A 27,759-nucleotide genomic window follows, 5' to 3' on the forward strand; every position below is an offset into this window, starting at 1 on the left:
TATTAAATTATTTTAACGTTCTAGTTAACATCTGTGAATCAGAACAATTCCAGTGTGTTATGTTCAGTTGGTGGAATGGCTCTGGGCAAGTGCTTAGATGAGTCAGGTGTCCTCTGTGATATTGTGACAGCAGTACCTGCTTCTTTAGGATATTTGATAAATGAGCTAAATGTCTTTGGAGCACTCTGAGCTTCTTGGAGAACCATTCCACATATAAAGAAGGCTTTGCAACCTGCCTCCTACTGCAGATTTTGCAAAGGTAACCTAGGTTCAACCACCTGAAGGGTGTTTCTTATTACTGTCCCCCAACTGGAGGAAACAGCCATCACCTCCAAGAGCCTGGAAGCTCTAGTAAATAAGAGATGTCTGCACAAAGCAGAATGTAGGCATCCTGTCTGTCTTATCACCCTAACCAATTTGTCTTCACTGAAAGAGGCCTCCAAGGTCCTCCTCTAGCCCATAGGAGAGTTAACTTATTAACTCCTTCAGCAGAGTACTACTTGCTAACAAGGTTAACCTACATTTTCTTTCATAGTAAAATTAATTAGCAATTACAGCAATAGGCCGCTATAACAAATAGCATCAAGCTATGCTCTTCAGCTTTGCTTAGAGTAGATTACCAATGAATGATTCCTTAAGATGCTCGAATGTGTGTGTGTTGCGCGCGGGCAGGGTGGGGATTGGGGGGGGAGTCCCCAACACCGATTTCACCATGCTTGGTCACTGCAGGGAAAAGGTAGAGCTCTGTTCTTGCTCTTTCTTTGAGTTATTCTCAGTTCAAACATTCTGCCTGCGCGAAGCGGTCACTTATCCTCGAATACATGATTTACAGAATTCACAATTCTGAAGCTGTACGTTTATGTTCAGAGGCACTACGCTCCCGGAGTTTCAGCCCAAATCCAGAGCGTTTCCCTTCGTCAGGAATTGAGGCGCAGGGGTCCGAGAGGCACGCGGCCCCATCACATCTCCCCAGAGCGCCGATGCATGTCAGCCGGAAGCGCTAGGCTGTTCTCCCGGAGCTCGCGGGGCCGGGACAGGACTCGAGCTCACGGCGCGGCGCGCGGGAGCGCGAGAAGGCGCCGCAGCACAGGGCGCCCTGCCGGGGAAGGGGCGTGATAGCGGAACGCTCGCGGCGAGCGCGAGGGCAAGCGTGAACTGCCGGGAGGCGCCCCCGCGGGGCCTGGGGCAAGGGCGAAGGGGTGAGGAGATGGGAGGCTCGGCGACTCGAGCGCAGGCAGAGGCGGCCGCAGCTACTCACTCAGCCAGGACTCCAAGCTCTCCCCTTCCGCCTCCGCCATATTGCAGCCCCCCTGGCCGGCCTTGCGCCCTCAAACCTCGCGAGAACCTGTAAGAGACGAAGCGGGGCGGGGCCTGCATGGGGGCCTGAGAGAAGCGAGCGCCGCCAATGGGGGTTGCGCCAGACTGTGACGAATAACGGGAGGGCGAATGTTTCCTTCTGACTCTTCCCTTTGGACCTCGGAGTGAGAGACTCTGAACGCCCAGATTAATAGGATGACGCACAGGTTTAGGGCCTTGGGGAGCCTTTTCCTCGTCTCTCGTCACTCGCTCAGGCACACCGGGGGCATGCCTGTGGGGTCCTCATCTCCAAAGAAGATGGCTGCCCGGGTGGTGACGGCTACACGAGAGTGGTCGCGCTTGGCGCTCGGCTCGCGGAGTGCTGTCCTTCGACTTCCAGAGTGAGAGGGCGGCGGGCAGCTGGAGGGCCGTTTGGGTCTTCAAGGAGAGACCTGCGGGGAAGGATAGGGGCCACAGGCAGGCCGCGCGAGTCTTGGAGATCGCCTGGGGACCGGGATACCTGGGTCCCAAGTCTCCTCTACGTGACTTTATGCCACCCTGAAGGCTTCGTGACTGCCCCCGCCCCGCCCCAGGGGCTTCCAGCTCGGAGCTGAAAGTGCGGTCGTGGTAGAGAGAGCTGGGATTTCCTGTATTTGGAGGTGGGAAAGATGCACAGCGGGGCACCTATCCTGAGGCTCAAAAGCCCGTCCTTACGTGGGCATTTGACGAGGAGACTTCCCTGGATTGTTTGGGGGAGGTTCTCCTACACTTCAGACAAAAGCCAGACTTAAGGCAGTGAGGTTTGGCTGGTAGTCTCCACGCCGTGCGCTCTCGTCGGCGGGTTGGCGAACATGTCTGTTGTTAAGGCAAGCCTTTTCACTTGTGGAGTCAGCTTTTGCCCGCCTCTCCCCCCTCCCAGGCTAACCCAGGTGAGGTGGAGCCGCTATGGGCCTGAATACAGGGATCCCCAGATTGACAAGGACTATTACCGCAAGCCCTTGGCAGAGCTGACTGAGGAGGAGAAGTATGAGCGGGAGCTCAAGAAAACTCAGTTTATCAAAGCTGCCCCAGCGACAAAAACAAGTTCTGTGTTTGAAGACCCAGTGATCAGGTTAGATGGAAACAAGCACTTCTGTTTCTTGGGACTGGGACCGGCCCAGGGAGGGTCTATCTCAGAGATTACATGACACAGTGTTGGAAAGCTAAACATGTTGCTTTTCTTCTTGAAGTAAATTCACCAACATGATGATGAAAGGAGGAAACAAAGTGCTGGCCAGGTCCCTCATGACACAGGTAAACAGACCACTTTCCTGTGTCATCTTTCTGCTTGGCACTGGAAGTGTAGCTTTGAAGAGTGGATTCATATAACTGCATTAAAGTGACCATCCCTGTATGTGTGCGGGGGGGGCTTTAATGAAGTACTGCAGGACTCAACAACTGCTATTTCCGCTCCGCGTCACAACTCTCAGCCCACTCTTTCTGTCTTAGTCCAGGAAAGAGGGAGGCAGTGAAAACCTTTGTCTTAGAAGTGTTGAGGGAGGAGCTGCACTGCCGTAGAAGAAGGGGGTGATGGGAGTAAAAGGCAAGGTACTGGCTCGGCTGTGGAAACCCCTTAAGGAGCCTGGAGCGACCTCTTCCGCTGTATCCCTTTGCAGACTCTGGAGGCTGTGAAAAGGAAGCAGTTTGAGAAGTACCATGCCGCTGCGGCCGAGGAACAGGCAGCCATTGAACGCAACCCCTACACCATCTTCCACGAAGCACTGAAGAACTGCGAGCCTGTGATTGGGCTGGTTCCCATCCTCAAGGGCGGCCACTTCTACCAGGTGAGGGCGGGAAAGCACATCTGCCCACATGTGAGACAAGATGGTGGGAGGGCCCAGACTGACAGCTTTCTAGGAACTGGGACTGTCAGGATCTGCTTGTCTGAGTCCCATAGTGCTCAGACTCACGGGCAGAAGGTGGAGAAGAGAGCAAAGAAGCATCCAAAGGGCCTCTCCTGGAATCCCGCCCCCTCCGTCTGGCATCCTTTGTTCCAAGCTGTAAGCTTCTCATGGTGAGGGCTGTGTTAACACCTCATTTTTACACACCATTGTTTGGTGTCCTGCTGACCTGTAGCCAGTGTGTCACCTTCTCCAGCCTCCAGCAAAAAGTCTTGCAGACACACAGGCTCATCTTGCATTATCTCTGCCTCTGTTTCATCCTCAGCAGCCGGAACCACTGCTCTGGTCTCAGTTGCCACAGCTCCAGTCATCCAATATCTGTCTGCTCCTGCCTTTTCAAACCGACCCACATCTGGGTCCTCGCAACCTTCACGGGGCCCTTTAAATTCTTCAAGAAGCAGACCGTATTTCCCTTTGTGCTGGAGCCTGAGGACAGGAGCAGAGCACGGAGCGCCCCACAGCCTGAGGAGGGGCTGCGCCTCTCCTGGAGGAACCCGCGGGTGCCGAGTCCTTTGGGCTCCCCACCAGCTTTCAGCCGGGTGGCGTCTCAACCCGAGGGGCCGATGCCTCCGGCACTGGCAGGGCCTCCACCCCTTCCTGTCCATCACACCTCCGCTCCTCCATTTCTGGGGCTGACGGCTCCCCTACATCCTCCACCTGCCCCACAGCACCCGGCAGCCTGCGCGCCCACACTGCTGCTTCTCGTGCCGCTTCTTCTCGGGCCAAGCACTTCATGGTGACGTCATTTCAGTCAGCTTTCTCTCGGGATGGACCCCAGTCCTCCACCCCTTCCCAGGACCACAGGTCCACAGGGGACACTCGGGTGTCTCCCCGTCCACAGGGGCAGCCACTGAAACACTCCTTCCATGAGGCAGCCTGCTCTTTTTCCTTGGTCGCCGGTGGACCCTGCTGAGTGTGGCCAATTGTCTTGCTAATGGGTTTCAGCCCTGGGCCAGTTCACTATGGATTCAGTGTGACCAAAGAAATGACAGTAGAACATTCTTGGGGTGAAAGGGTTATACCCAACCTTATTTCCATGGTGGCAGGTCAGTCACTAAAATCTCATTCATTCAGAGTGAGTCTGCAGTGCAGCAAGCCCGTCTCTGGGCCTTGGCGCTGCCACCACTCCAGCCTCTGCTCTGCAGCCCTGCATCCCTGCCACCATGTCGCCCAGAGCACTGGGCGGAGCTCTTTATATAGAGTCCATAATGACGTATTGCCCACACCTGTGCAGGGAGCTAGCCGACCAGGGCCAGGTGAGAATCCTGGCCGCAGGAACCTTCACTTTATCCACAGTCACCGTGTGTTGAACTGAACCAGGCGCCTCTGTCAGCATTTCATTTGTTGTCATGACTGAGTGTTCTCATCTTTTCCAGCATAAACTTCACAAGGGTAGAGACTTTCTCATTAATGTTTGTGTTCCTAAGGTCTGGCATGGTATCTGGCACATAGTTGGGGCCTGGCATATGAGTCTTGGACAGGAATCTTACTTTTAGGTACCCATGACCTGAGTTAGCTAAGTCACCCCAGCTAATGGTGTTTTTTTCCCAAATGGTGCCTGCCTGCATCAACTTGGCTGAACTTCCATTGAGAGGGGAAGACATCAGTGCTTAATGAGTGTGTGCTCTATTCCTAATGCCCTCTGCTACCCTGAGGTCACCTGGGGCGAGGGAAGCTTAACAAGCAAAAGGCAGGCGTCTCAGGAGCCTTGCCAGGGCTGGTCCAAAGGGAGCCTGTGGCTTCCTCAGAGCTCAGGGAGGAAGGAGGCTGCAGCCCTGGCAAGTTCTTGGACCAACTTGTCCGTGTCCTGTCTTAGGTACCTGTGCCACTAACTGACCGGCGGCGGCGCTTCCTGGCCATGAAGTGGATGATTACAGAGTGCAGGGAGAAGAAGCACCGGCGGACGCTGATGCCAGAGAAGCTGTCGCATGAGCTGCTGGAGGCTTTTCACAACCAGGGCCCTGTGATTAAGAGGAAGCATGACATGCACAAGATGGCGGAGGCCAACCGCGCCCTGGCCCACTATCGCTGGTGGTAGTGGGACGGTGGAGGTTCCAGGAGCCTGGGGCTCCCTGCTGCAAGAAATCATGTGAGCCACTGTCACACTGAAAAACACCTGTGGATTAAGGATGTAGTTCCTTTTGAAGGGCAGGCAGGCCTCAAAAGGATGAAGCAGCATGTTTATGACTTGTTAGTCTTTTTTCTATTTGGGGCTAGAACTCCTGCCCCATCTCCTTGAAAAGACGGGGGACATTGTCTTGAATTTTCCCTGGGACACTTAGGGCCCATCCAGCCTTCTCTTCCCTCTACTTGGTGTGGACCTTGGGATGATATGATAGGAAGCAGTTTTAGTAACAGAAAAGGTTTATTAGAAAATTCTCGCCCTGAACTGGTGTAACACGTGATGTGGTACTGCCATGCATTAAAACCAGCTGGAGGAAGGATGCTCGTTTTCCAAGAGGTCCTTGTACAAAATGTATAAAAAGCAGTTTCTGGTGTGATTTGTGTTCTGCCTCTGCCTCTTAACGTCCCAAAGCCTCCCACCAATGGCTGCAGGTACCTATTAGACAGATGGGGAAACAAAGGCCCCAGGGTAGGTGTCGCCTGAGTGGTTACAGGGCAGAGCGGTGGTTAGGCGTCCCCCTCCTGTGCCTGGCCCAGGTGTCAGGTGATGGGAGAGAGGCTGATGGGCCTGAGCGGGGAGGTCTGGTTGTTGTCTTCCTCAAATCACATATGGGGGAGGAAAGGTGCTCCGGGCAGGACCACAGTGTAAGTGAGAAACTTATACTTGGGAGCAGCTTAAAGTCTGGAAGGGAAGAAGTCTGTGGGAGAGGGAAAGACACCACTGCCAGGGTGGGAGGCGCTGTTCCCACGGGAGCCTGGTCTGGAGGCCTAGTCGGAAACCTCGCTGTAGTAGTACTTGTGGGCAGCCGGGGTGGTCTTCCAGCCAGCTGCCCGGAACTCGATGATCTCCAGCAGCAGCAGCTGGGCCAGGGAGCTGAGGCCAGTTGGGAGCAGAAAGCCATCCCGGACCAGGACAAAGAGCTCATCCATGCGCTGCCTGTTCATCTTCTCCAGCTGCTCCCCGACCCGGTGCAGCTGCAGCACCAGGCAGTCCACCTGCAGGGGCAGCAGGAGGTGACTTCCAGGGCAGGGCTGGCCTGTCACAGAGCAGCCATTTACTGAGTGCTTGCTGTGCACCAAGTACAGCGCTTGCCTCTACATAACTCACACTCCATCCTCACCACGCAGTGGGTGTTACCCGCATCTGACACAAGAGGAAACATTCGGGTTTGCCTGAGCTCTCACTGGGGCCAGGCTAGACTCAGGTCATCTCCAAACTGTTGCTTAACTCCACTTCTCCCCCACACTGCCTGACCTGGCGTGGTTTCTGGGCCACCTGTTTCCACAGCTGCCTGAGGCTTTCACCATTCCTGTCATGGGTTGGCTTTCCCACCGGGGAGGAAGCCTCTGAGCCAGTAAGTTTTGGCTGCTCTCTGTGCTGAATAAATTCCAGACCTGGCAGCTAGTCTTATAACAAGCCTTAAATGCCCCCACCAGGCTCCTGCCCCAGGAAGTGATGCTCTTGAAAGCCTCCGTGGGTAGCGGACTGGCATACTAAACTGAGCCAAAGGCTGCCCACCTCCAGAGCCTTCCATGCCAGGGCCACCCACCTCCTCCTCCTTGCTCAGGCTGTCGGGCTGGGCCAGCCGGAAGAGGCAGTCATAGACGGGGCTCACCAGAGCCATCATGGGCATGTTGTTCACCTGTTGGGGGAGAACAGGCCAGGGCACTGGTTTAGTGACCAGGAGAGACGGGACATCTCTACAACATAGGGTGGCTGGTGGGGTCTCACCCTCAGGTAGTCAAAGATGTTGCAGATAAAGGTGACATAGCAGACCCAGCCCTGCAGGGAGCGCGCTCGTAGCTGTTCCCGAGCCTGATACTCCTGCTGCAACCGGTTGAGGAGTCCACGCCGGAAGACACTCTGGCCTGCCTGCTTGCTCTCTGCCTGTGAGCAGAGGAAAGTGACGGTGAGTGGCAGGGTGGTGCCAATGCACCCCCCACCCAAGCTGAGGATCGTCCTGTCCCACTCCTCTCCTGCCTCTGTCCTGCAGGCCAGGGCTTCTGCCAACTGCTGAAGCAACTTCCTCAAAGTGTCTCCCCTCTACCAACCCCACTCAACCTCAATGATGGCGTAGCACATGCGTCCTGCTTCCTTGCTGAACACACAGTCCTGCAGAGAATGGTCCACAATCACGTTAGCCACTTTCTCCAAGTCCACAGCACCTGGATCTGAGGTAAAGAAAGGAGGGGGAGTCTTGAGCTGCTTAATTATGGTACTTGCCTGCACCTGCTTCTAAGAAGGATTTGAGGTGTTTATGAGAGAGCAGTCTCATTATATGTTTATACTTAAAGAGATCAGAAAACACACAGAGAAGTAACCTGAAGAGTAGCTCTAGCCATAGGCCTGCTGGAAGACCAATCAGAAGACATGGGGAGGATTGTGTGGCTGTTGGACACTAATCAAAGGATGCTAGTTTTTTAGGACACACATCTTCTCCTGGCACTAGGTTGAGGAAGGAGCACTGAGTAACAACGCCTTTAACAGTTTCACAGAAGGAAATGTTCTTACGATGTACACACGTGAACCCCTGAAAAGAGCGAGCCAGGCAGGGCCTGACAGGCTTAGCTCAGCACATGATGGGCATTGCTGATTGTGAGCTGAGTCAAACTTCTGTCCTGAGTGCTGTGGGAAGGCATTGGTCCAGAATAACTACTTAATCTCCTCTGCCAAGCAGAACTTCACCCTTTGCCCCAAGTCAGGCAGCTCTGCACATGCGGGAGAGCTAGCTGCAGCAATGCAGAAACCAAGACTTATGGGGCAGAAACTGTGTTCTCTGTGCTCCACTCCCCTTTCATGAGTACTTAAACTTTAAGAAAAAGGCTTTGCAATCTGAGAGGTGATGCTATGACTCATTCTTCCAAATACTGGCCTAAATGTAGCTTGTCTTCCAGTCTGAGACTGATGTTTGCTGACTCTTGCTCTCGAAAGCCGAGGAGAGGGCTGGGCATTCCCAGGCTAAGGCTCAGTCGTCCAGTCCTGCCCCTTGGCTCCTCCTCTGCAGCTCCAGACCCAGGCTCAGGAGGGCTCCCCATGCTCACCTTTGAGTGCTGTTTTCAGCAGCTGCTGGGTCTCTGCATCAAAAGACTGGATTTTATACTCCTCTCTACCAGGATCCCCCATGACCATCCAACCCCGGCAGCTCTTTACTGGGTGGAACTAATGAGGCACCTGGGGAGGAGGAGAGGCGACAAGAGAGGCCCGCTCAGGCCCAGGGTGGACTGGCCAGCGCATGGGACAGGTGCTCCCGGGCAATCCTTGGCACTTGGTGGCTGGCTGATCACCCACCAAGCTTGGCTTCTGGTGGGAAATGGGCACTAGCCAGGCACCTGCTGCTCAGTTTAGGAACCCCTGTAGCTTCTGGGATTACCCAAGAGTAAGAGATGAAGGGCGACTGTGCCTGTCCTCCAGCCCCCACAGGAGGTCACTGTCAGTTGGTACCTACATTTGAGGGAGGGTGCGCTGAGCTGGGGGTGCAGATAGTTGGGTATTAGACACTTGCCCTGCCTATATAAACCGGCCTGGAATGCCGGCCCAGCACGACTCCGGGAGTGAGAGGCCCGGGAGCGCCAAGCTGGGGACAGCTCTGCCCCGCAGGGCTCCAAGCCGCCCTCCCAGCCGTCCCCCTCGGCTTTAGGCAGAGTCCTGCTCGGGGCCCAAACCCACCCCTCCGTTCCTCGGGTTGGGGCCGACTGCGCGGGTGACGGCTGGAGCCCTCTGCCGCCCTCATGGGCGGGAGCCCGGGCTCTCCCCGTCCTGGCCAACTTCTTCCCGGGACGGACTGGTTAAACTGGCCTCCCGAGGGGCAGAAACCAGGCCCTGCCCATTCGGGACTCCCCAGTTCTGAGCTCCATTCTGGATCTTTCCTCTTGAAGAGCGGGGCGGGATGACGTGTGCCTCAGAGGTAGCCCCCCGCTGGAGACCCCTCTCCGGGTTCGGCGCCTCGCCCGTCCGTGGTCAAAGGAGACGACCTGGGGGGTGTCTCCGGACCAGGCCAGCTCCCCTGAGCCCGGACGCCCCTCCCGGCGGCGAGCGGCCGGCAGCAGAGCCCACAGTCCGCTGTCTCGCGGGCGGGGGAGGCGGCGTGAGCGCTGGGGACCCACCTGCCGGGCCGGCGCCGCGCCCGCGTGCCCGGAGGCCGCTCCGCGGGCATGACGCGCGCACCCGCGTCCGCGGCGCTGCCGGAGCGGCCCGCCGCCGCTTAGGTCATTTCCGAGCGCGGCGCCGGGGAGCGGCCGCCTCGCTAGCGCCACCTGCCGGAGCGACGGCGCCGCTGCCTCGCTGGCCGGCGCCGCACAAGATCTCTGGCGTGGGGCCGAGGCGCAGCCTCGCGGGGCGTCAGCGACGCTGCCCCACGGCCCGCGTCCTCTTCTCACCCGGTTCGCCCGTCCTGTCCGGGACGTCACCGGCTCGTCGGCTCTGGAATGGACCTGCTCCTCTGCCCTCATGAAGCCTTAGGGCGGAAGTAGTGACACTCCATTCCCCGGCGCCAGCCCGGGGCTCAGGTTAGAACCGGGTCGGAAGTGGAGACTCGGCTGGGCCGCGCGACGTGGGAGGAGCCCGCGGAGGGGGAGGGTGCGGTCCGCGCACCCGGGCGGCCGCGGGTGGGGCTGAAGCGGGCAGGGGCCGCAGGACTTCAGAGGTGGTGGCCGTGGGCCCCGTACCGGCCACCCCCCGCCCCGACTCCCGCAAGGTGGAAAAGAAGGCAGGAGACTAGGGCTGGACCAAATCCCACTGGCCCCTCTTCTGTTCCAGGTATAAATGATGCTGGTAAAATAAGTTGAAGATCAATGGGCCGGTCCAGTGGGTTCCAGTTTGACAACTTGCCACCCCGTGAGCTGTTGGAAGTGACCCTGAAGCTGAGCAAGCCCCTGGCTGGGCTGGGGGAGAGGTGAGGGCCCTGGGCTGCAGGAGGGAACTGCCCCTTCCCCATCGCTTAGATAAAAATGATGTGTAGGTGGCAGATTCCTGTTGCCAAAGTTTTCTCCTGTTAACAGAGTTGCCAACGTGCTCAGCAGAAGATGGATGGGGAAGTGAAGTCAGCTTCAGCAAAAGAAACCAATGAGCAGGAGAGATGAAGAGAGTAGGTTTACTTAAGTGGAATTTCATTAAAAATACATTCAGGCAGCCGTCTCCCTGCAGCCCCAAACCCAGGCCTTGAATGCCAAAAACCCCGTTGGTGTCGGAGCACCGCCTGCCCTTGCCCCCCCTATTTTGCAGAGGGCTTCCTCTACTGCCTCAGGCATCACCTCTGCCTCCCCCGAATACTGCCGAGGGGCCCACTCCTCGAGGAGGATCGCCCCCTTGGAACACACGCCCACTGGGGGGGCCTGGGTATCTCCCCATACGCAGGGGCAGCCCGAGGTACCCCTCCCATGAGGGCAGCTTATTCTGTTTTCTGTCTGCAGTGAATCCTGCTGACTACACCAAAATATCTTACCAGAGGGTCTCAGCTCCCGGCACGTTCACTCTGGATTCCGTGTGATGGAGTAGCTTGGACCTTTATAATCAGCAGCCAAGAGCAGGCAAGCTTCAAGATTCAGGGTCCCAGGGGTATCATAAAGCTCCAGACCAGAGATGGAACAGTAAGAGAGGAGGGGCTCGGGATCCAGAGGAGGTCAGGGCCATGACACCACACAGGCCTCCCAGCAGCGCCTTCCTCAAAAGTCAGTGCGGAGGCTGGAGCTAGAGCCCCAGGTGAGTGCAGGGCAGATCCTGCCTGGGGCTCCCCGGCCACCCCTGCAGAGCCACCCAGCATGTCAAGCTTCTCTTGGGGCTCTGGGGGTGGAAAGGGTGCAGTTTTGTTCTGTAGATTTTCTCTTCTCATACCCCTAACTGAAGATTCCCCTCTGTGTCTAGGTGAGTGTCTGTTGTGGGTTCTTGTGCTGACACTCCCCAGGCACCAACTGTGCTTTACCAACCTGCTGCCCCACCGCTTCCTTCTGCCACCCCCTTCACTAGGCTGCTTCACGGCCCTCCTGGAGCTACAGAGAATACACACAGAGCCGTGCTGAGCTCCCGGCCACCCACAAGGCTAACCTGGCTCTCGGAAAGAGAAGTGACCCCAAGAAGACTGAGGAAAAGGGCTCCTGCCCATCAGTGCACCCACCACTTCCTGCAGGGCCCATGCCATGGCTAGTTCTGTCCAGGGGCAGAACAGTCTGAATGGTGCACTGCAGACAAGAAGGTCTGGGCACAGGGGGCTTATATAGTGACTGATTCAGCCTGGATTCTCCTCCCAGAACTAGAAGCAGGGCTGCCTGACAGATGCAACTACTAAGACAAATGGAAACTGAGGAAGGCAGGGGCCCTTTGTGAGGAGGGTGTGACTTAGAAGGGAAGATGGAGGAGTAAGATAAAGAATGTGCTTTTAGCTTTAATGTCCATTAAATAAGTTGATAGGAATAAAGTAGGGACCAGACCCTTGCAAAGGGCCCAATTGCTGTCCTCAAACTGTGACCCCCCCAGAGCTGGGAGAGTTCTCCGGGCAGATGGCTAAGCAGCATGGAGTGGCAGCTGTGGCCCTAGGGTGTGGTGAGGCAGAGGAGGAAGAACAACTTCAAGCTCCGCCTGACTGCTGCAGTTGGGTCCCCACAGACAGAGTCCTGCATCCCCCCATGCTGCCGTGCGGAGAAGCCCTTGCCTCTGGTGGCATCCACTCTGGTGAGGCAAGGCTGCCGCAGCTGGGCATGGAAAGCCAAGCAGACGACAGCTCCCAGTGCAATGCAAGTTTACAGATCAAGTCTTACTTCACTCAGGTCACCTCCAGGGAAGGCCTCAGGCCTTCCTGCCCTGAAGGCTAGCTGTCTGCCTTCTTCATGTGGTGAAAGATGTTGCAGAAGAGCTCATACCAGAAGAACACCAAGCCAGTGGAGAGGGCAGCCTTCAGCAGGCTGGGGGACAGGCCCTTGAAGAAGCCCTTCAGGCCCTCCTCTTGAAACACTTGCTTGGCACAATCCTGGAGGCCCCTGTAGTTTCGAACCTGGGGAGGAGAAGGTTACTCAGATGAGAGAGGTGATTAAAACATGGATATTGGCTTTATTCTTCTGTCAGCACAGCTCCTGGCACATCATAGCTGCCAGTAAACACCTGCTGGACAAAGGAATGAATGCAAAAGAACAGAGGATAATGTAACCCTGTTCTTTTCTTCCTGGCAGCTGATGCAGACTTAACAAATGCAATGCACAGAAATCAGCACTGGACAGAGCTCCTTCCTGCCGGAGGCTCCACTGACAGTGGCTCTCACAAGCCTAGTGAGAGCTGGGACCCTCTTCCCAAAGGCATCTCTGACCCTCACCCGTCCCCCTGGGGCATTAGCTCTGCATCTGGCCCTCATCAGCTCATAGCCTGACCAGTGTCCCTGAGCTTGGCTCCAGCTGACCACACACTGCTGCCAGGCCCATCTCCCTAAGCACAGCTCTGCTCGAGCCTCGCTCCCTTCCGGAAGCTCTAGTAACCCCTGGGGAAGATGATGATGGCAATAACATCATGAAGAATAAAGTCCAAGTTCCAGGGCCTGGTGTTCAGGGCATTCAATTTGGCCTCAGCCCCCTGGACTGTCCTCCCACAGGCCCCTCCTGCCTCTGGCCAAACAGCTCCCACTAGTCTCCTTAGCTGGGCTCTGCTACCCTATCCTGGGCTCTCACCAACTCTTCCTGTCCAAATTCAAACGGTCCCCCCAGGAGGAGTTGGTAAATGCAAAAAGGAGGTTATAAAGCCTTGTATTCAATCACAATTTGTTAGAATGTACACATGTATTTATTTATGCAAATATAAAACTACAGCCACAGGTTCTCTGTGATTGTATCTCTGGGTGGGTGGTGGTGAGGCTACATGTGATTTTGTCTGTCTGGCTTCTCTAGTTTCCTACCAGGAAAATGGATCCCAACTATGAGCCCAGTTCTTGCTCTTCCCCGCTGTAAGTGTGCTCTCTCCCATCCCAGGCCATCCCTCTCTCTGGCATCTGTCAGGCCAGTTTCCCCATGCCTTGCCATCCATCCCAGGTTCCCAGGGAAAAGCCCTGGAATCACCCACACTTGCCCACCTCCACCCCACCGACTACCAGAGCACCGTGGCCTTTCCCAAAATCAGTACCTGAAAAGGAGTGTGTGAAAATCCACTATGTGATAATCTAAGCAGACTAAGGCATGACTACTAACATGACAAAATCACCTACGATGGGGCTTCTCTGAATAATAAACCCTCCAGTGCATTTACAATATAATTTACTAACCAAAGTCAACTCACCCCTTTCCAGAAATACCTATAGCATAAAGCAAAGAACCTCATGCCCCAGCGGGAGTCTCCTTCATACTTCTTTACTATTCTGGGGACTTTTCTTACAAGGATTCTTCGTCCCCAACTGACCTGGACACTTTTTATGGGCAGACGCTGTGACTCCTCCCTGACCGGGATCTTTCTACAATACCCAGTATACACGAGGCTTTGTGTGTGGCTTTCTCACGTGCCTGGGGAAGGGACGGGCTGAGGATGAAAGAGAGGGACAGGGATCAGAGCCATTTGCAGGGGGACAGCTCACCTGGCCGAAAGGGGCTCGAGCCTGCTCAAACCCTGCAACCTGCAGCCGTTTCTTGAAGAGGTCTAGGGGGTATGTGAGGGTCTTGCTGATGACTCCAGCTCCACCGCCACACAGAAGGTTTTTGAGGTTTTCTGAACCACAGAAATGAGATTGAGGAGAGAAATGTACTGGAGGGAGATGCCTTCCAAGTCAGGAGGTCTAATTCTTCACTACGCAACTAAGTAACCCACAAGCGCCCTTGACCTCAGAGGAATTTAATCCAGGAGAGAGAGAAACTGCCACAGCTGCCCTCCTAAGGGCGATGGTGCAGCCTGGACAGGCTTGGGGTTGGGGGCCTTTACCGGTCGTCTTCCCAATTGGAGGCAATGAGGGCCTGCGGACGCTGCAGCGTGACTTGGCTCAAGGCTTGGAAGGGACCCAGCCGCCATCACCCTCCCCATCCTCCCAAACCAGGGAGCTTGCAAGTTGGACAGCTGCCAAAAATGAAAACCATGACCAGTAGTTGGAAATAAATGTTGATGATGCCACTGCTGGGTGTGGCGAGAGCTGGAAGCAAGAGTCATCTGCTCGGCGGCCGCACTTGCTTTGCTGGCTGCATTACAGAGCCAGGCTCAGGGACCGTGGTGCCGTAGCCTCAGACAGGAACACTATTTACTATGTGATTCAGAAAGAGCTGCTGTGGCTGGAGTGGGGGTAGTGGAGATCTGGGTCCCCTTTTGAGTGAGGGCTAGCTCACCCTTTTTCTTTCCTTCAGCTGGCACGACCCACTCATACATGTGCTTCAGGGAGTTGTAAAACGAGAACTGGAACCCAGCATAGGGGAAGATGGCGATCATGGTGGGGTTCAAGCCTTTGTAGAAGACGAGGGGGCCTTCAGTCCTGTACATGGTCGCCACAGCTTCGTGCAGGGTTTTGTAGACCTAGACACCACACATGCAACTCGGTGAACCAGGTGGGTAGTTTCAGCCCTAGAACACAGCCCATCACATACATTTCCCCTCGTCTAAAAACCCAGCTACCAGGAGCATTACTTCTCCTGCCAAAAAGACAGAAAATCCTGCACAAAAATTCCAAGGGCTGTCCAGCAACTCCCCTTCTAGCTATTTATGTGACTGATAGCTCCACATACGTCCAAAGACAGTCACTGAAGATTCTGTAGATGGCAAAAGATGCAGCGTCCCCCTTGGGTGGTTACGTGGATTATAACAGCCATTCAAAAGCACTAGAGTAGCTGTTAAGATAGGAATAATGCAATCTATGTGACTGACAGAGAACAGTCCCCCAGAGCTATGTAAGCATAGCAACATGTAGAAGTGGCACAGTGTTTGTGGTGGAAATAAACTGGATGCAGAGGTAGTCCACCTGCTAAGGATACACAAGGAATGAGGAACAGTGACTGCTATCTCCATGGAGGGTAACGGGCCAGACGGTGGGTACCTGTGAAGAGGGAGATTGACTATCACCATTTTGTGCTATTTGGATTTTTGCCATGTGCGTGTATCTAACCTTTCTTCAACAGTCAACATGTGATCTCTCTGCAGGATGACTTGCAGACCACTGACTGTCCCCAGAGCCCTTCCATTAAACACATGTTCTTTGCAATGGACCAGAGGGACAGACCATGCCCAGCTGTGAGTGCTGTAAGCCACTGCTCTCGCAAGGGTGGCCGAGGGGAAGTCTGACTGCGCAGGGAGGACCCGGCCTGTCCTCACCACTTGGTTCCCCAGGCCCCGGCAGCTACACTGGAAGGATTTTGCCCCGGGGGCTTCCACGGAAGGGCCAGGCCTCAGCGACGGCTGTGGCGCAACAAGCCTGCCCATGCACCCCGAGTCCCACTCTGCTTTTCTGTTCCCCATCTTAACACCAAGATGGCAGCCGAAGGTCACCAGACATTTGAGGAAAGTCTTCCCAAAAAACAGACCAAATGATCGATGGGGGGCAGGGGTGGGCAGAAGAAATCATTCAAAAGAGAGAGACAGTACAGACAGAAGACAAAAGAAAGCAGCCACAAAATTTTAACGAGTATTCTTCAGCTGTGGGACAGGCATCACCTCCATGACAGAAGAGGAGTCAGAGAACAAGAACAAGCTCTTGAGAGAAAAATCTTTGCAACTTTTATTAGCTAAAGATTTATTAACTAAAATACCAAAAGCAAATGTAAATTAAATTTGTAAATTTAATGTAAATTAAAACCAATGAGCTACCACTATTCACACCTATTAGAATGGCTAAAATGTAAAAGAACAAAATTTAAAAAAAAAACTGGGAACAGTAAGAGTTGGTGAGAATAAGGAACGACTAGAACTGCTGGAGGGGATGCAAAACGGCACAGCCACATGACAAATAGTTTGCTTTTTTCTTATAAAATTAAACATTCATACAACCAGCAATCCCACCACTAGCTATCTACTGAAGAGAAATGGAATGTTCACACAATAACCTGCGTGCAAATGTTTATAGTGGCTTTACTCATAATCACTAAAAACTGGAGAATAACCTCAATGTCTTTGAACAAATGAACCATGATCCATCCACACAACGGAACACTACCCAACAACAAAAAGGAAGCAACTACTCACACACACACACAACACAGAGGAATCTCAAGTGCCTACACCGAGTGCAGGGAGCAGACTCAAGGGGCTACCCAGGGCATAAGTCCATGTACGTGACGTCCTGGAAAGGGCAAAGCTTCAGACAAAAGAAAGACCAGCAGTTAACAGAGACTGGGGAGAGCGACGACCACAGAGGGGCAGGGTCGGACTATAGTGTTGGTGGGACTTCTGTTTCATACCTTGATTGTGGTGGTGGTTATGTGACTGTGCATTTGTCAAAAGTCATGAAACTGTCCACTAAAAAGGGTGAATCTTACTGTGTATGTAAGCTATACTTCAATACACCTAAAACAAAGAAACCAAAAATGAGCTCTTAGGAACTAACATATATTAACAAGCATTTTAAAATTCAGTAGACGGGGAGAGGGATTAAACATGGTGGTATGAGAGGTGAGACAGAAACCTCCTCCCAAAACCACATGGAATATGAAAATATAGCAAATACAACAAATCCTGAAAGAGCAACAGGAAGAAAGCTGCAGCAGACCGACTACACCTGAGGACACCCACAGACCTCAAGGAAAAGGGTAACGTACCAAAGCCATGATCCAGCAGGACCCAAGCCCTTCCCCCACCCCAGCTCACTGGAGGAAGGAAGAGAAACGAGCAGGGAAGGGGTGGAGGCTTAGGACTGCTGAACACCCAGCCCTGGAGATCTGCTCTGGGAGCATGAACCTACATTACATGCTGCTCTGGAGATTAGTGGGGTTGGAAAGCTAAGAAGGGCAGAATACCTGGAGAGACTGAGATTCCAGCTGCTTGTGGAAAACAGGGACCCACATATGGCCACTCTGGGACAAAAGGAAGGGGGGCAGTCTGAGAGACTTCCTAACAGTGAGAGGGCTGCTAAAGGGGCAAGGATTGCACAGAGCTTGCTGCTGAGGAGAAAGGATGGGTGGACAAAATTGTCTGGGTGCACTCTGCCCAGAAGGTTGGGAACTTTCAGAAGCTTCAGGCACTCCATCCCCCCAGCTGGCTATGCAGCTCCAAGGCCCCCCACCATGATACGCAGCCTGCTGAGCCTTCCTCCCTGCCAGCACCAGCTCACAAACCAGCCACCCCCGCCATTGCACTAGGCCAGCAGGAGGGCAGCCCTGCCTATGACAGCTACAAGTGCAAAGCATAGAGCCTTCTCCCTGCATGCTCAGCCCACTGGCCCTGGCAGTGGAGACAGGCACTGCAGCCGGGAAGCAGGAAAGACCTCTTTCCTCCTGATAGGCACAAGTGCCACTCCCCTGCGGCCCCCGCCATCGTTCCAGGGGCTAAGCAGCTCCAGAGAGTAGAGCTTCTGGGCACTAGAGGGTGCCACCTACAGAGATGAAACGTCAAAGGAACCTGGTTCAAACCAAAATCCCATGAACACCAGAAAGAGAGCCAAGTGAAACTGAACTCATCAATCTTCCTGAAAGAGATTTCAAAATAAAAATCATAAACATGCTCACAGAGCTACAGAAAAATATCCAAGAATTTAGAACTCAAGGAGGAATTCAGGAATGAGATACAAACGTTCAAGAATACAGTATCTGAAATGAAACATACAATGGAGGGATTCAAAAGCAGATTAGATGAAGTAGGAGAGAGTAAATGAAATAGAAATTAGAGAACAGGAATACTAAGAAGCTGAGGCACAGAGAGAAAAAAGGATCTCTAGGAATGAAAGAATATTGAGAGAACTGTGTGACCAATCCAAACACAACAACATTCACGTTGTAGGGGTACCAGAAGAAGAAGAAGAGAGAAAAAGGGATAGAAAGTGTCTTTGAGGAGGTAACTGCTGAAAACTTCCCCAGTCTGGGGAAGGAGATGGTCTCTCAGGCCATGGAGACCCACAGATCTCCCAACACAAGGGGCCTAAGGAAGACAACACCAAGACATATAATAATTAAAATGGCAAAGATCAAGGATAAGGACAGAGTATTAAAAGCAGCCAGAGAGAGAAATAAGATCACATACAAAGGAAAGCCCATCAGGCTAACATCAGACTTCTCAGCAGAAACCTTACAGGCCAGAAGGGAGTGGCATGATGTATTTAATGCCATGAAGCAGAAGGGCCTGGAACCAAGAATACTCTACCCGGCAAATTATCATTTAAATTTGAAGGAGGGATTAAACAATTTCCAGATAAGCAAAAACTGAGAGAATTTACCTCCCACAAACCATCTCTACTGTGTATTTTGGAGGGACTGCTACAGATGGAAGTGTTCCTAAGGCTAAATAGTTATCACCAGAAGAAATAAAACCATAGTAAAGAAAGTAGACCAATTAATTACTAAGGAGATGCAAAATCAAATCAACCACCCCCAAAGTCAGTCAAGGGATAGACAAAGAGTACATAATATGATACCTAATATATAAAGAATGGAGGAGGAAGAAAAAGGAGGGAAAAAAAAGAGAATGTGTAAGTATCAGCCATCTCAATTGAAGCCAAGTGCTATTCTTCAGGACAATGCAAGAATAAGCTGAAGGTGATTCAGAGATGATCAGGGATGTAACTTCCATCACAGGCACAGAGTGAAAGGGGTGAAGGCATGGCTACCCCCACCTAGAATTCAAAGGAGGTGCCACCAATGCCTGTAGGAATTTGTATCACATTGTCATTGTAACAGTACTTCATGGGCTGTTTCCTATGCTCTGGGCCATGCTTCTATGCAACCAAAATTCTATCAGGCAGTTCTATCAGGCCCCCATGCAGCACAACCCATGGTGGCCATCCCACTAGAAGGTGCAAGCAGCAAACTTTGGCACTATCCATGGGATGTGATCTCTGCAGGTATACACAGGCCCAGGGATCATGGATGATTCCATGTAAGTTTTCTGGATTTCTGGCACCAAGGGTGCAAGACCCCATCCTGGAAGGACCATGACATGGGTGGGCTTGCGGCAGAGCCAGTGAGCTACAGTGGGCAGTCCTGCTGAGCTATGGTGAGGACTTTGCCACAGCAGTGGGCCTAGAAGATGGAGAACAGAGAAAAAGTGGATTATTCTCCAGGCTTAATGTTTAATATTTGGACTTAGTTGGTACCTGTTGCCCCTTTTCTCTTCCCCATTTCTCCCTTTAGTAATGGGAATGTCTGTCTTATATCTGCCCCATGGGGCCATTTTGAAGCACACAGCTTGTTTGGTTTTGTGGATTCATAGCTGCAGAGAAGTTTGTCTCAAGATGAATTGTGTCTAGCATTTCTCCCATATATGATTTAGGTGGGTTTATTTCTTTCTTTTATTGAAGTATAGTTGATATACAATATTAGATGGATTTCAGATGTACAACATAGAGATTCAACAGTTATTTATATTATTAAATGCTCACCACAATAAGTGGTGTTACTCTCTCTCAACAAATAATGATATTGAAATATTATTGATTATATTTCCTATTCTGTACTTTCAACCTCATGGCTAATTTAATCATAACTGGGATTTTGTGCCTCTTTATCCTCTTCACCTATTTTCACTCCCCCATTTTGCTCCCCCATGGTGCCACCTGTACCTTCTTTTGTCTGTGTGTCTATATCTGTTGTGTTCATTTGTTTTGTTTTTTTAGTTTCTACATCTAAGTGAAACCATACAGAATTTGTCTTTCTCTGCTGGGCTTATTTTATGTAACATAATGCCCTCTAGGTCCATCCATGTTGTTGCAAATGGCAAGATTTCATTTTTTTTATGGCTGTGTAATATTCTACTGTATGTATGTACCACGTCTTCCTTATCCATTCATCTATTGATGGACCCTTAGGTTGCTTCCATATCTTGGCTATTGTTAATAATGCAACAAAAAACATAGGAATACATATGTGAAAAAAAATTCAATAGAGGGACCAAATGGTAAAAGTAAGGAGACGCCCCCACCTCCACCCGAAAGTAGGACAGAGAGACAAAGAGCTGAACAACAGTAGAGAACAGAGAAAATCAGAGGATCAATCCAGGATGCCTAACATCCAACTGCCATGAATTCCAAAAAGAAAGAAAAGAATAGAGGGCAGACAATTATGAATAAATAATTCATAACCATTTTCCAGACACCATGAGTGGCCAGGAAGGGCCCATCACAATGAATGAGACCCACATCAGTGCACATCACTGGCAAATTTCTAGAATGCCAGAGAGCAAGAAAAGATTCTGAAAACCCCCGAGGCAGGGAGAGGGATGGTTTCATATAAAGGAACAGTAATCAAAATGGTTCTGGACTTCTCTTCAGCAACACTTAACAGCTACCTAGAATTCTATACCCAAATCATCAGTCAAGTGTAAGGGTAAAACAAAGGCATTTCTATCAAGGCTTCTGGAAGGAAGCTACGTCTCAGGATATGCTCCATCCACACAAGGGATTAACTGAGAAAGAGAGGACATGGTGTTCAACAGGAGAATTCTTAAGAGACCGGCTGGCAACAGTCCTAGAGCAAACGGTCCAGACTGAAGCTGGAGGGTAAAGGGTGCCAGAGCGGAGGGCTCCCTGTGAGGAGGCTCCACGACCACATGGGGCTGATGCCCACAGCGGGCCCTACCCAGAGTGTTTGAGGGTGAACCCATGATAGGCATGTAGAAAGCTAAACGAATAAAATACAAGGCAATCACTAACTTCATGAAAGACAAGAATATCAAAGAAGATGTAATCGTAACATTCCTCAAGGCTCAGCAGGAACAGCTTTACATAATCCTAATAGCGTAAACACTCGGTATTGCTTAACCCAAACCTATTAATCAGTTGTACTGTAATCAGATGGGGAGGAAGCACATGCACACACAAGGGTGATGGTAAAAGGGGTAAATCCTCATCTTCCATAGTAGCAGTCAGTAGTTATTGCCTGTAATTCAAAAGTAAGAAGGAAAGAGAGAAAAAGAGAGAGAGAAATAGAATCTAGAATCTAGAGAAAAAAGAATCTAGAATCCAACATTGCAATCATCTAAGCCACCAGGTAATATGCTATTCTCTTAATACTTTCTTTGCCTTTTCCTTCTCGTAGACTTTTACTGAAGGTTGCAAAGTAACAGAAGAGGATTATAGCAAACTGGGAACAGAGAGTGGAAGGACTGTCACCAGCCACCTTTCTTCATCCCGGAAACCATGTCTGTCCTCTCCATCTATAAATACCTGTCCTCTTCATTTCTCTGCTCAGTTTCTAGGGCTCGTTACCTCATTTCTCCACCAGGACAATCACCCCAAACCTTCCTTTCCCACTTCAGGGTCACAGAGTGGTCTAACATTTGTTTTCTTACAGACTGTTCCCAGGGGACTTTGCTCTTCCCAACCGAAAAACGAATCAGGATTATCTCCTAAACAAAAGGGCTCCCCCCAACCCAGAATCTCCACCCCAGGCAACACACAGAACCAGCAGAACTGAAACTGGTTTTTCTAACTGGTCCCAGATCAAATTCTTAACAAAGCACCACTCCCCACTAACAATATGCTAAAGCAGAAATGAGATGGTAGAAAATTATTCTTTCTTGGTTGAGAACACACACATACACACGATGCTATTCTTACGTATGTCCAGACAGCAGAGATTACGGTGGGGGGGCCTACTTCAGAGCTGAATCCCTCACTCTCACTCAGCAAGATCCTCCTGGGGTCTGACAGTTACCCCATTTCCTCCAGTCCTTTCTTTGTGGAAACCTAAACCGCTCTCACAGTATAGAATATGGTTTCAAGCCTCATTTTCCCAGATGCCTTCCCTGTCCAGCCCACTGTTCAGTACTTGTTCTGTCTCCCACCCGAGGCTGTGAGCACCCTGGATGGTGTGCACACAGTCACAACTTTTGCAAATGAACCAACAGAGGGACCAAAAACTCCAGGCTCCCCCAGCTTTGCTCCTTCTAAGGAAAAGAGCCCCAACTCCTGAGACCCATTCTGTCACTCAGACCCCCCTTCCCTGGCCTGCCCTCTCACCTTGGGCTCACCCTGAGCTGCAAAGCGGGTACGCAGGACATCTACAGGATGCACGGTGAGGGTGGCCGCACAGGCAGACAGGCCGCCACACACGAAGTGCACCTTGAAGTCACGGGCATCGTACACGGTGGTTCTGTGCACCAGCTCAGTCAGCAGCTCAAACGACAAAAACTGCAAAAGCACATCGCAAAGTCAGTGACAAACACCCCCCAGGGTGCCACCCAGGACTCAGGGGGGCCCAGGGCTGCAGACGAGAAAATATTCTTCTTGAGCGGTGGCCGAATATAACAGACCCAATTTTGTGCAAAGCCCAGGATGTCATCTTATACTCTGAGTAGCACCAAACACCCAAAGGCTTAAGAAAATATATGAGAAAAATTCTGTATCAGAAAACTCTACTCATTAACTTAGTTTCCTGAGAACTGGGGAAAGACGGCCATTATCTGGTGCTCTCCTGTGGCACAGTGAGAAACATCCTGCTCGGGGGCAAAGTTCTGTCAGGAGAATTCCACACAGTCTGCAGTCATGGTGTGACCTCTTTACGCTGAGACCTCCCCTCAGCCCGCCCAAGATGGCGCGGGGTCCCGAGGGCACACGCTGCTGTGTTCACTCATCGTGCGGCAGCGTCTGGGCACCAGGTGCAGAGATGGGAAGGCAGCAGCACGTCAACCTGGCGAGCCGTGACATCGTAGGGGAAGCGCGCAGCCACTACTGGCGCCAGCTGCCCAGCTGGGAATCCTGGCTCCGCCACTTCCTAGCTAGTGACTCTGGTTGGGCTAATTACATAAGCATTCTCTGCTCGGTCTTCTTGGCTGTAACACAGGAGTGCGAGCAGAACCTACTCAAAGGACTATGGTGAGGTAACATAGGTAAAGTGCTTAAAACACGGTCTGGCCACAATTAGGACCACACCTGGGTTGGCCACTACCACTAATTGGCCATTATAGGCACAGCTATATACCATCCACCATGAAATCAATGGGTGCCCAGCTGAACGGATGTGTGAACAAAAGTCCAGAAGCCTGGATTCCCATCCCAGCCCAACCACTTACAGGCTGTGTAGCCTCAGGCAGCTCACTTAACCTCTCTGTGACCCTATAACACCTACTCCACTTTCCTCACAACACTATTGGGAAGTTTAAAGGAAGCACAGATATGAAAATGCTATTTCGAAAAACGAAAAGCATGTGTGCTGCCATTCGCCGAGCCCCACTGGGCGCATGGTGTCAAGTGAGTTTCCTAGGAACAAGATCTGGTACTCGGTGGATGCTTAGTCCCCTGGGGTTGGGGGAGCATGGGGGAAGGAATGCCTCCGGTACAGCTCAGTCTGACCATGTTTTCAATTTGACAGATAGGTTCCTAGCTAAGACAAGGGAGAGCAGTGTGGTGACTGCCTCCTGCTGCTCTGCCCCTGGAAGTGTCCCTGCATGTCCTACCCTTGTGTTCCCCCACTGAGCAAGGCGACCCCAGGGGACTGGCTGATTCCCCTGCCACCTACCTGGACAGCTCCATAGCCTATGGAGAGAAGCTGGGCTGGGATGTGTCCTTTCCAGAATGCTGTCAGGCCCTCCTCCTGCAAAATCTGTCTCCCAGCCTGTAGGATCCCATGGTATTTTGCATTGGGGTCACTGCGAGACAGGTGCTCAATCTGAAGCTAGGAATTAAAATGGAAAAGTTAGAACAACCTTTAGGGGCAGGTGAGGGGCGAGAAGGAGAAATCTCAGAAAAGGTAACAAAGTGGTGAAGTGCTCCTCCTTGACAAAATTCTAAGCTCTAAAAACCGTTTGGCAAGAAAGAGTGTCCTTGTCCTCTAGCCCGTTACATGGAAGAAGGGGAAAGGGTACCTGGAAACGGATCTTGATGACATCCAAGGGACTGATCTGTACTCGAGTGACAAGTCCAGATACAGACCCAGCCACTGCCACCTCGAAACTGGAGATATTCCTGCCATCAGCTTTGGGGTCATAGCCAACCATCCCTGCCTCTGGCCCATACAACGTCCATCAGCTTCAAGCTAAATGCAAGAGACAGGGAGTAAACGCCAGACCAAGTTCCTGGGGTCTCTGCTCACACACCTCCTCAGAGCAGCCCTCGCCGACCAGCCCATCTAACATAGAGACCACATTCCTGTGCATGCCCTGACCTTGCTTTATTCTCCTTTAGAGCAGTTGCTTACTGGACATTCGTCCCTTATAGCTGCTTCTTGTCTCTTTTCCACTAGATATGCAAGCCCATGAAAACACAACCTTGGCTTCATTTGTCCATCCCGTTATTTCCAGTGCTGGAACGGAGCCTACCATGGTAAGTGCTCAGAATATCTGTCGACTGAATGAACAGGCTTGGTAGGAAATCCTTCACTTCCAAAGATCACTGGCTTTCAACCCACCCGGCTTTATGGCAAACTGCCTGCCTGCAGTCAAGTCCCAGGCTGTTAGCGTGAGGGCAGAGCCCACTCAGGCTGATTGCTGAGGGGAATGGCCAGCAATGCAGGCTCAGAACGGGCCTGGGCTACTCTAACAAGGCCCCGTGATCCAAGGAGACCACTCAGCAACCAAGCCACCTGCATCCCCCCCACGTCGCTGGCATACTGGTTATGCTGTGTAATCATGCGCCTGAGCCACACGACTCTGCTGCCCTCTTCAACCTGGCCCTGGACACTCTTCTGTCTCTCCAATCAGAGTGGGCTCAGTGCTTCTGACCAGTTCCTAGAAAACACTACTCGTGTTCCTATCTGCCAGCCTTGCCTCCGCACTTACTGTCCCCATGTCTGAAATGCAGTCCCATGCCTACCCCTGCTTGCTCTTCCCCAGGCTAGCTCATCTCATCCACCAGGGCTCAGCTGGAGAGCATCCCCTCCAGGATACACACTTCTGTCCTCTCCGTGCACAGGAGGTAGGCTCCATGTGGACAAGGACTCAGCCTACTTTACAGCCATACCTCGAGATCAGCTCAGTGCCTGGCACACCCCAAAGGCTTTAAAAACACTTAATGACTGAATGACTAAAAACCAAGTAACTTTGAGATTATAGAAGTAATAATGACCTTGTAGAAAGAGAGGGAAAAAACCCCATCGTAATCCTTCACTTCACAAATTCTCTTCTTGCTTTTTTCCTGTATGTGGCTTTTAAAATACAAAATGTCACAAGCATGATGTTGCTATAAGATCTTCATAAATATTATTTTAAATGGCTAAATAATGTTCTGTTCAGTGGCTATGTCATAAATTGTTGGGTATGGGGTCTTAAAAAAATAAATAAATATCTAATTCCACTTTTATTTAGAGCAGCCTCTCAACCTCAGCACTACTGCCATTTTGGAATGGATAATTCTTTGTACTTTGGGGCTGTCTTGTGCACTGTGGCATGTTCAGCAGTGCCCCTGGTCTCTAGACAGCAGCACCACCACACTTCCCTTGTGACAATCAAAAGTATCTCCTGACATTAACAAATGCCTCCTGGGTCATAAATTGTCTCTGGCTGAGAACCACTGTTCTATAGAAATACTAGCACAGCTATAAGATGTCATGCACTGCATCACTGTAAAACTGGATAGAATGCAAATGCCTATCAATAGAGTGATGGATAATTACACTAAGTTCCGTCCATGCAATGAGTCACATGCAGAGTCACATCCATGGAATAGAATGCTATGCAGCCATTATGAAGGATGAGCCAGTGTGATACACTCATTTGAAAAGATGTCCACAACAGACTGAAACAGAGAAAAAGGCATGAAACATAGGGAGAAAGTCTGTGATGACACACACACCAAGAGGTTGGTAAGGCTGGAGCAAGGATGGGCAAAGGAAGAGGGAAGGTAGATCTCTTCCTTTTTCTTTATACAATTCCACACTATTTGAATTTGTTATGGCCCTCGAAAACCTTATCTAAAACTAAATACAAAATGATTTTTTGATAGAAGGAACCTCAGAATGAACCTTGTTTTGGAATAATACCTTTAGTAAGAAGGAAACCAGTTCCCACACAGTGACCCTCCACCACCCCACACTAATTCGCTTTCATCTCTCAACTACCCTGGCACTCTGCACCACTCTCTCAGCCCCAAGCCCTCTCTTTTCTGGAGATACAAGAGTAGCACTCCAGTTTGTCTATAAAATTAACAAAACATTGCCATGGAGCACTATTAGGCAAACTATTCTAAACAGTATTTTATTAAAAGTCTGATCGCATGAAACCTCCAGGAATGTCCCATTTCCTGGTACTTTCTCTCTATACCCTCAAAGGCCTTTCCCATCAACTTTTCTGTGACATTAATCCAAGCTCCTTCTCCCCAGGCACCTATGAGGAGCAGTTTAAACACGGGGCAGGTGACTGAGAGGCAAAGCCTCTCCAGAGGTTCACAGGCACAGCTGAAATTACACTACGCAAGGTCAGCTCCCTGCTGTCAGGGAGGGAAAGAGGCATTTCTATAAATGTGCAGCTCTGCATAGTTGGACATAACCTTAAACCCAAGATCAAGAAGCCTGAGTTCAAGTTCTGCCTCTCCCAGGTACTGAGGGCAGGTTTATCTAACCTGGGCTATCTTCTCTTCTGGAAAATGGGAATGATGTCTGCCCTGCCTAGCCCAGATTGCTGGGGGGATCATGAAAGACACGGCATGTGGTAAGCTTTGTAAAAACGGTTTAGACACATGAAAGGGCTGGTTAAATATAGTCCCATGGTCGCCTTACTTTTTCTGCTTTTCCAAAATTTCCTCCTTGTACAAATAAGCCTTGATATTTATCTAGAGACAAAATTAAAATGAAATATGATTACAGGCATGATATGCATAATACATCACCCAGAAGAAGGAGGGGGGGTCCGCTGGTTTAAGTGGCAGGGGGCGGGTGGATGCTACCCACCTTCTCTTACTGCGGAAGCCCCTGGCGTTTGCGTTAGCGGAGCCGGTGTGCCCGCGTGCCCACGTGTTCAGCTGAGGGTCTCTGCAGATGCCACACCCGCGTACGGACACAGGTGTCCAGGAGTGCCGCAGGGCATGTTTCTTCTCCCTGGGTCTGAGAAGCAGCCCGCGAGGGGGGCACCCATGTGTACAGGCGACCCTGGTGTATAAGGGGTTTTGCCTGCTGCGTCCCTGAAGATACTTCTCAGGTCAGCAGCGACACCTGTGTGAACTGTCCCTGTCCCCGCCGAGTACCCCCACGTTTGTGCTCCCCTCGGGAAGCGAGCGTGCAGGACCCCGAGCGCACAGCGAGGAAGCAGAGGTAGGTAGAGGTCACTCACCCGGCAGCCAGGGCGCGGCCGGGTTCCCCACGCTCGCTTCCTCCCTCCTCACCGCAGTCCACCAACAAACCCTGGTGCGCGCGGCGGTAACGGAGGCGCTCCTGGACCAATCACCGCGCA

General features: G+C 51.7%; 4 protein-coding genes and 1 long non-coding RNA gene across 16 annotated transcripts in view; 2 read left to right on the forward strand and 3 right to left on the reverse strand.

Moving 5' to 3' along the window:
- The window catches only part of GGA3 (golgi associated, gamma adaptin ear containing, ARF binding protein 3), a 15,395-nt gene extending 13,969 nt beyond the window's left edge, over positions 1 to 1,426 (reverse strand). For 3 of the 4 annotated variants that reach the window (XR_005027649.2, XM_036899954.2, XM_036899956.2), the window contains exon 1: positions 1,259 to 1,426. Coding sequence is in view for 2 of the 4 variants with exons in the window: in XM_036899954.2 (XP_036755849.2) it covers positions 1,259 to 1,298 (40 nt within the window). In the remaining 2 variants the exon portion in view is untranslated. The remainder of the gene's footprint in view (positions 1 to 1,258) is intronic. The other variant, XM_036899955.2, reaches the window with a different exon arrangement.
- On the forward strand, positions 1,427 to 5,734 carry MRPS7 (mitochondrial ribosomal protein S7). The gene is made up of 5 exons (XM_036899968.2): positions 1,427 to 1,697; positions 2,216 to 2,407; positions 2,526 to 2,589; positions 2,952 to 3,119; positions 5,053 to 5,734. The coding sequence occupies exons 1-5, from the start codon at positions 1,513 to 1,515 to the stop codon at positions 5,272 to 5,274; spliced, it is 831 nt and encodes a 276-aa protein (XP_036755863.2). The 5' UTR covers positions 1,427 to 1,512; the 3' UTR covers positions 5,275 to 5,734.
- Positions 5,583 to 9,874, reverse strand: MIF4GD (MIF4G domain containing). 5 transcript variants are annotated; one of them, XM_036899970.2, is made up of 6 exons: positions 9,738 to 9,874; positions 8,403 to 8,532; positions 7,423 to 7,532; positions 7,093 to 7,248; positions 6,911 to 7,003; positions 5,583 to 6,356 (listed from the first exon to the last, which is right to left on the reverse strand). In XM_036899970.2, exons 2-6 carry the CDS (start codon positions 8,488 to 8,490, stop codon positions 6,129 to 6,131), a joined length of 675 nt encoding a protein of 224 aa, XP_036755865.2. In that variant the 5' UTR covers positions 8,491 to 8,532; positions 9,738 to 9,874; the 3' UTR covers positions 5,583 to 6,128. The 5 variants fall into 5 exon arrangements, with proteins under 5 accessions (XP_036755865.2, XP_036755864.2, XP_036755869.2 ...); XM_036899969.2 differs by lacking the exon at positions 9,738 to 9,874 and adding an exon at positions 9,465 to 9,613; XM_036899974.2 differs by lacking the exon at positions 9,738 to 9,874 and adding an exon at positions 9,465 to 9,613 and having other exon boundaries at positions 5,583 to 6,397.
- LOC118919766 (uncharacterized) lies at positions 9,722 to 13,146 on the forward strand. 2 transcript variants are annotated; one of them, XR_008997447.1, is made up of 5 exons: positions 9,733 to 9,866; positions 10,117 to 10,252; positions 10,359 to 10,444; positions 10,770 to 11,058; positions 11,221 to 13,146. It is a non-coding gene; the product is annotated as an uncharacterized LOC118919766 (long non-coding RNA). The 2 variants fall into 2 exon arrangements; XR_005027650.2 differs by lacking the exon at positions 10,117 to 10,252 and having other exon boundaries at positions 9,722 to 9,866.
- Positions 12,053 to 27,759, reverse strand: SLC25A19 (solute carrier family 25 member 19). 4 transcript variants are annotated; one of them, XM_036899965.2, is made up of 8 exons: positions 27,640 to 27,729; positions 27,261 to 27,413; positions 24,244 to 24,413; positions 23,898 to 24,053; positions 22,400 to 22,570; positions 14,637 to 14,820; positions 13,901 to 14,031; positions 12,053 to 12,343 (listed from the first exon to the last, which is right to left on the reverse strand). In XM_036899965.2, the coding sequence occupies exons 3-8, from the start codon at positions 24,373 to 24,375 to the stop codon at positions 12,161 to 12,163; spliced, it is 957 nt and encodes a 318-aa protein (XP_036755860.2). In that variant the 5' UTR covers positions 24,376 to 24,413; positions 27,261 to 27,413; positions 27,640 to 27,729; the 3' UTR covers positions 12,053 to 12,160. The 4 variants fall into 4 exon arrangements, with proteins under 4 accessions (XP_036755860.2, XP_057357675.1, XP_036755862.2 ...); XM_057501692.1 differs by lacking the exon at positions 27,640 to 27,729 and adding an exon at positions 27,090 to 27,142 and having other exon boundaries at positions 27,261 to 27,633; XM_036899967.2 differs by lacking the exon at positions 27,261 to 27,413 and having other exon boundaries at positions 27,640 to 27,759.

This window comes from Manis pentadactyla, chromosome 4 (genome assembly GCF_030020395.1).
Source record: "Manis pentadactyla isolate mManPen7 chromosome 4, mManPen7.hap1, whole genome shotgun sequence".
Classification (NCBI taxonomy): Eukaryota; Metazoa; Chordata; class Mammalia; order Pholidota; family Manidae; genus Manis; species Manis pentadactyla.

What these genes read in the sequence shown, in the direction of transcription:
- MIF4GD (XM_036899970.2), bottom strand. Translation starts at nt 8,490, where the DNA reads ATGGTCATGGGGGATCCTGGTAGAGAGGAGTATAAAATCCAGTCTTTT. An exon ending in GCTGAAAACAGCACTCAAAG is followed by an intron (nt 7,533 to 8,402) that starts GTGAGCATGGGG and finishes TCTTTACCTCAG; the next exon opens with ATCCAGGTGCTGTGGACTTG. An exon ending in TGTGCTACGCCATCATTGAG is followed by an intron (nt 7,249 to 7,422) that starts GTTGAGTGGGGT and finishes CTCTGCTCACAG; the next exon opens with GCAGAGAGCAAGCAGGCAGG.
- SLC25A19 (XM_036899967.2), bottom strand. Translation starts at nt 24,375, where the DNA reads ATGGTTGGCTATGACCCCAAAGCTGATGGCAGGAATATCTCCAGTTTC. An exon ending in TCATCAAGATCCGTTTCCAG is followed by an intron (nt 24,054 to 24,243) that starts GTACCCTTTCCC and finishes TTTAATTCCTAG; the next exon opens with CTTCAGATTGAGCACCTGTC. An exon ending in CAGCTCAGGGTGAGCCCAAG is followed by an intron (nt 14,821 to 22,399) that starts GTGAGAGGGCAG and finishes TGTGGTGTCTAG; the next exon opens with GTCTACAAAACCCTGCACGA.
- MRPS7 (XM_036899968.2), top strand. Translation starts at nt 1,513, where the DNA reads ATGACGCACAGGTTTAGGGCCTTGGGGAGCCTTTTCCTCGTCTCTCGT. An exon ending in GCTGTCCTTCGACTTCCAGA is followed by an intron (nt 1,698 to 2,215) that starts GTGAGAGGGCGG and finishes CCCCCCTCCCAG; the next exon opens with GCTAACCCAGGTGAGGTGGA. An exon ending in CCAGGTCCCTCATGACACAG is followed by an intron (nt 2,590 to 2,951) that starts GTAAACAGACCA and finishes ATCCCTTTGCAG; the next exon opens with ACTCTGGAGGCTGTGAAAAG.